Source organism: Strongyloides ratti (assembly GCF_001040885.1).
Source record: "Strongyloides ratti genome assembly S_ratti_ED321, chromosome : 1".
Taxonomy (NCBI): domain Eukaryota; kingdom Metazoa; phylum Nematoda; class Chromadorea; order Rhabditida; family Strongyloididae; genus Strongyloides; species Strongyloides ratti.
This window is the reverse complement of record NC_037307.1, coordinates 2161642-2168932: the sequence shown is the minus strand read 5'-3', so window position 1 is coordinate 2168932 and position 7291 is coordinate 2161642. Positions and strand designations below refer to the sequence as shown.

Genomic DNA, 7291 nt, shown 5'->3' with positions numbered 1-7291 from the left:
TTTCAAATTTGAATTTATAAATTGTTGTTTTTTCAATATCTTAATTAGACTATTTTACATCATATATCATTTTAGTGTTTAAAGTTATCATTAAAAAAGATTGTAATTTATGAAACTTAAATTAATTCTTATTATGTAGTGAAAAAAAGAAGAAACAAAAATATTTATTTTTTTAAAATTAAAAACAATTTCTTCAAAATTATCTCAAAAATCAATGAACAAAACTTAATTAAATTATAGTTATTCAATAAAAAACTATGACCACGAGAATTGTTTCCTCTTCTACTTCTAATCAAATACGCTTCTTGAGCATTCCTATACATGTGTAAAATTCCAATCAAGTATAATTTATTCTAAAAAAAGAATTTTTTAAATTTAAAAACCATATATATATGAAAAAATATAATTATTTAAAACATTTTGTTTCTCGTTATCAGCGTGGTCTTGTTTCCCAAAAAAGTTTTTAAATGCTTGTAAATCGAAAAAAAAAATTTTATTAGCTCAAATTTTGCCTATATAAAATAGGAATATCAAAAGAAATAAATATTAAAAACGAGGTTTTTTTTTGATGTTGTTTCTCTAACTACCTCTTTTCTTATGAGATGAATAGTTTCTACTCTTGATTAAGAACAACATATTTTTCAATTTAAAAAGTGTAACATTATTTACTCTTCTCTCAAACCATCAGTAAATGTTTCTTGCTGCCCAATTACTATCATTAAACAATTAACTCCTGGACGAACAAAGTTCACTCCAGGAGCAAAATGGCGTAATGTCTCATCGGAGACTTCTGATGGTGGTACAACGTACACCATACCACCTGTTTCTTCAACAGTTACTAAACCAGCGGCATCTTTTTCATGGAAATACTCACGTAATTTGTACAATGGATTATCTGTATTACGATGTTCTGTAGCAATCATAACAGCTATTCTATTATATGGTTGGTTTAAAAATCTATCAGTTAAATTTTCTCTATTTTTCAATGGTAATCTTTGTGTTACTTTAAGTAAATGGGGTATTCCCATTTCGTCTCGGAGTACATTTTGAACTAATTTCTCCTCTCCCGCAATACGATAACCTTTTATCATATATTCCTGTTTTTTAATTGTAACTTTACCAATCCACGTTGCCGCCAACTTTTTCTGCAATTCTTCTAACGACATTAAACGTAAGTCAGAAATCTTATCTGTAGGACTTTTTGTATGATGCTTCTTTCGTACAGGAATTTCTGAACTACTATCTGAGGAAATTGAATGACCACGTTTCCTAGGTTCTTTCTTTACAGTGCTAGCATGAGTTCTATGAGATGATCTGGATGAACTACGTGAACGTGAATGATCTCTACTACGACGGTGACGATCATGACGTGATGAATCTTTTTCTTTCTTAAGAGAGTGAATTTTAACGCGATTAGTATCTTCTTTAGCATAATCAACAAGGATGTGTGTATCAGGTCTATCAAAAGTGTATCCCTTCATCTTACTAAATGCTTCAAATGCTGCACTTTGTGAGTCAAATTTAATATAAGCAATATCATCTCCTTCTTTATAATCAATAACTTCTACAATACCAAATTTTTCAAATGCTTTTAATAATAAGTCAATTGATGCCCATGATCCTAGACCACCAACCCACAAACGTGAACTTGGTTGACTTTTACCATAACCAATTTTAACTTTATTTGAATTTGGTCTAATACTTTTGTCGTGTTCATTTTTTAAAGCATCAATTGCTGATTGAAGTTTTTGAAATAGAACAAATGCATAAGCGGCATTAGTATCAGCAGGATTTTTAATATCAATATCCTCAATAACGCCATATACCTCAAAAGTTTTCCTTATTTCACTTTCAGATATATCAGCTGGCATATTTCCAACAAATAATGTCCTAGTTGCATCACTATCACCTTGTTTTAAATTAAAAGTAGGCATACTTCCTACAACACGTCTATTCATTCCATTTCTATTATCTTTTCTTCCATTTCTAGTTGGTGATCTATTTTCATGTTGAGCTTGGAGTGCTCTATTATAACGATCTGGAATATATTTACCTTCTTGATCACGAAGAACTCCAGCAGGATCAACAAAAAGATTTTTTCCAAGGTAATGCTGTAAACTTGATATCATATTTTGTCTTACATATTTAGCTGAATCTCGTTTTGTAAAGTTAACATAAGCAAGGCGACGATCATCATCAGGGTTACGAACTACTTTAATTTCAAATGGAGCTAAGTCTTTAAATTCCTCCTCAAGGTGCCTTCTAATTTCATCTTTAGATAATTTCATATCAAAATTTGAAAGGCGAAGATTGACATATTCATCAGGTGAATGTGATCCAAAACGTTCTTTATAAAATTTGGATAAATATTGCCTGGAGTCCTTTCGACTTCTATTGTTTACATCTCTTTTTATAACAGTTGGTTGAGGACGTGGACTAAAAAAAAAAAATTTTTTAAATATATTAATAAATAATATAAAAAAAAAAACTAACCTTTTAGATATACTTCTAGCAGTAATTTCTCCTTCATTATTTGAATCAGAATCACTTAAGCTACCAGTTTCACTTTCAGTACCAGAACTGGAAGAATCACTTCTAGATCTCCTTGATTTTCCCATTATTTATTTCTATTGTTATGATTAATTTTTTTTTATAATGAACAACAACAGTTATACAAAAAAAGTCTGTAATTAGAAATAATACTAGTTATAAGTAATATATCTTTTAATAATTCTTTTTTTTTTTGTATCTATATGTGTGATGTGGTGTATGAATAACATCAGAGATAATAGTTAAATAAGCAAAAAATAATATAGATTTTATTTAATTTTTTAATTTTATTTATGTAGAATTAATTTATCAATTTTTTTTTTAATAGGGCATTAATATCGAATAAGAGGTATAAAAGTAATGACACATACAAATAGTCTTATATATATGCCACCTTTATACAAAATATTAGAGAGTGTAGATACGATAAGAATTACACGAAATATTGTAGGTAAAATAGTAATTAAAAGTAGTTTTTTTTTAATATCAAAAATAGGGACATTTCAAATTTAATAGTTTCTTTTTTTTCATATTTATCACTTTTATTTTTCTTATTTTTTAAGTCATATTAGGCTAATGTAATAATAATAAAAATATAATTTAGAAATAGTAATGACAACTACATTTTAGACGTGTGATTAATTTATAATACTAAATAGGATTAATCCTAAATGTTGTAGAAAATAAAATGATAAGGTAGAAGTTAAATATATATATATATATATCTTTGAATAATAATTTAGTATATTATAGAGAATATACAGGGAGACAATTAGTGTTTTTCTTTTTCATTAAAAAGTATGTATGCACGTTGTTTCTTTCCAAACTGATACAAACAATAGGAAAAAACAATACATTGACAAAACATACAATATATGTAAAATACTTTTGTTTGCATTCAAGTTTATTGTATAAAAAGTACACTACTCCAAAAAGTATTTAGTATACATGTAAAGAAAAATTAGGTGAAATGCCAACTTCAAAATAGAATAGTTGTGAAGGCGGTTTAAATTGTACAGTTAGATGTACACAAATGTTTAGAATGAAAGTTTTTTTTTTTTTTTTTACTATTTTAAAGGTCATCCGTTTTTGGAGAAAAAAAAAAGTAATGTCATTTCAAAAATTATTGATGTTTCACATTAATTAAGGTAGTAAAAAAATAAAATTGTACAGAATGATTAATTTTTTTAATAACCTTGAATGGTAAAGTATTTAGCATATAATGTAGTATATGTAACAACTTAGTTAATCAGTAGTAGAAAACCAGGTACCCATAAATGAATCATTAGCCTTAGTAACATTATAGTACGATGTTGATTTATAAATAGAAATTTACAGGAACAATATATGTATTTGCCATTTTTTAATAATAAAAATACATAGTAAATTTGATAAAATGGTTACTTTTTATTTGAAAATTTCTAATAGTAATTAAGTCACCATACTTCATAAAGTAATTTATTAATTGATAACTTCAAAAAGTAAAGTTGTTTAAAGACTCTCTATAAAATAACAACGGCATCTATTTGAAATATTTTTAATACAATATTTGGTAACGTAGCAACAATAATAGAAATAAAAAAAAAATTTTTTTTTTTTAAACAGGTGTAATTTTTAAATTTGTTATTAACCCTAATGGGTTATTATTAATAAAAATATTTCCATATATATATGTATATATAATATAATAAATAATATAATAAATAGTAATATAATATTTTCTGTTAATGTTTTTGTAGATTATACATTTATAAAATGACGATGATGTAATATATTATTAAAATAATAAAAATATTTTTTTTTTACTAGAATAAGATAGGAATAATTTTCTTTTTATATAATAATCCGAAATATGTGTGTTTGTTTTATCAACCAAAAATAGGAATGGCAAAGTATTTTCTAGATAGATATTTTATAGTCCATTGGATAAATAATAAAATTTAGAAAGATATTTGAGACATTGAAAATAAAATAAATCAATAAATATGGGTGGTGTATGTCATTTTGGTTAAACAAACTTCCAATACTTTTCGCGGTTGGCTTTTTTTTACAGTTTTATATTTAATAAAAATTTTACTGATTATTAAAGTAAAAAATCACTATTAAAAAAATTTTAATGATATTATTAATAAAAAAAAATATATATTTGTATTAGTTAAGGATATATATATATATATGGGTTTGTAATAAAAGGTAGATGAAAAATGATATAATTTTTATTTACAAAAACATTTAATTTGCAATAATAAAATTTTTTTTATTTAAGATAACAAGTTGTTAAAGTTGATTTAATGCTAGATATTTTTTAAAAAGCTTTAAATTTAAAATTTATTTATCGATAATAAAATTTTCTTGTGATAACATTATGAAATATAAAGTAAGAAATTGGGTCTAATTTTTTTTAGAAGCATATGAATTTATTAGTTATACGTCATTTTTTATATAATTGATTTCATGTTATCTTTAATGTTATTTATTTTTCCCAAATAAAAACAAACATTTATTTTGTGTATTATATTTAGTACAATACTTTTTTTTTGTGATGGCAATTAGATATTCTTTTTAAATAAAATTATTGTTAAAAAGAATTTATATTTCTAGAATTTTTTTTTTTGTAAAGAAGGTATTTAAAATAATAAATAAAAAAAATTTTTAGTATAAGAAATAAATTAAAATAAAAATTATTGTTATAATTTGATGTTATAAAAATAATATAAAAAGAAGAAATATATATAAAAAAATATAAATCGCAATATTTTTATTAAAGAAAAGATAAACATTTTTTTTGATGTAGAGATAAGATGTATTACAGCCAATAATTTTTCGAATGAATAATTTAATAAAATTAATTGTTTTATAATAGTTTAAAAAATAATTATTGCGTATTTTTTAATTATTAGAAACGTAATAAAGAAAAAAGTATGTTTGAAGTTGTTTTCATAGTAAAACAATTTGAATTAGATATCATAATGTGAGCGATGTTAGTTCGCATCTTTCTACGACCTTGATTCTGTTGTAGTTGTACGGTGATGAATTTATACAGACCTGTTCCTAAATGTACTTGAGGAAAATGTTTATCAATCCTGAGTCAACTGCATTTTTATAACTTTGAAAAACAATTTATTAATTTAATAAATATGCTTAGGTTTTATTTAATTTAAAAATTAATTAATTTTTATTTATTATGTAAAAGATATAAATATGTATAACTTTAAAATTCTCAGTTTTCACTTAATTTAACCATAATTGATAAGATGTTATTTAATCTTACTTAAATAATTAATAAATTTTTTAAATAATACTTTCTTTTTTATATTAATGAAAATGTATTGTGAATATATTACAACTTGTATATAAACAAAAATAAGTTTTAAAATTGTTATTTTTTTTTAATTTTAATAGAAGTATTTGATATTATTTTTGAGGTATGATTTATTTAAATATGTAATAATTATTTTAATTTTTTTTATTATTATATTACTACTTGACGTTTGAAAGCTTTACATTTAAGAAATATCTAAAAATATTAAAAATAAAAGAATAAAATTTTTCTTCATAAAAAAAAATTTAATCTTTGTTTTTTAAATACTTGTGTAATTCAACTTAATTGATTGATACTTTTATATCTTATTTAAATTAATTTTAAATATCAAATTACATATAAATTGCTTTAAATTTCTATCAAAAAAAGTTTATTTTCTTTTTATTTTTTCGAATTAAAAATAATTAACCACAATTATTCAAATTATAACAGAAGATTAATGTTAGTGTTTTAGACAAAATAATAATATTTACAACTTTTAGCAATGATACAACTAATCATAACATTTTTATTATTAATTAAAAAAAAAATAGAATGCGAAAAGATAACATTTTAAAGATAAAATAAATTCAGATGTAAGTTTAAATAAATTTTCATCCAAAGTAAGTGACATTTGAGAATGTGTTTTTAACAAATGTTAAAGAAATAAATGAATATATAAAAATTTTTCTGAATTTTCCCTAAATTTTTTTTTAATATAATGGTGGTATAGTAGTACTTTTGAAATTTTTTTTTGTATCCAATTAAATTTTCTAAAAAATCAAATAATAAAATACAAGTTTGTTGTTTGCAAACGCATTATGTTTGTCAAAAAATTTCTGAATAACTACATTAAAAAAATATAGATGTTATAATTTTTAAGAAATAATACATTTATTTTTTGAAATATGAATATATAAAAACTATAGAGTAAAAAATAAAAATTAAAAATAAAATTTGTTCTCTCTTGAAAACTATACAAAATGAGGGAAATAACAAGGATGAAGATAAATATTAAAATATTTATATGTACTTAGGTGATAATTAAAAAGTAACATTATATATTCATTAGAGATTACAAATTTTTACAGTTTTAAATTTTAATAAGAAATATTTATAAAAGAATTTTCTTTTTTAACATTATTTTTAAAATATGTTGATGTGTATGTTTATTTAATATTGAGGAGAATAGATATATTATAAAAAAATTGAAACAAAAAATGTTTCTTTTTTTTTAAATTTATAAACGTTTAATTTTATCTTTGATTATACAAACTAATAAATTTTTATTATCATAACAACAAATATAATATAATTTAAAAGAAAATAAATTATCATTTTTATAGATTTTTGTCCTTTCTATTACTTCCTTAAAATATAACTTTAGCTTACTTATTAATTATTTATCATAAAGCTGTGTTCTATTATAAAAACATATGC

At 22.1% G+C, this 7291-nt stretch overlaps 1 protein-coding gene across 1 annotated transcript; it reads right to left on the bottom strand.

The window, feature by feature from the left end:
• Positions 1-665: 665 nt before the first annotated feature.
• On the bottom strand, positions 666-2618 carry SRAE_1000068200 (BcDNA.GH11110; the record flags this gene model as incomplete). Its single annotated transcript, XM_024647544.1, has 2 exons — positions 666-2436; positions 2494-2618. The coding sequence occupies 2 exons, from the start codon at positions 2616-2618 to the stop codon at positions 666-668; spliced, it is 1896 nt and encodes a 631-aa protein (XP_024501611.1).
• Positions 2619-7291: the final 4673 nt, after the last annotated feature.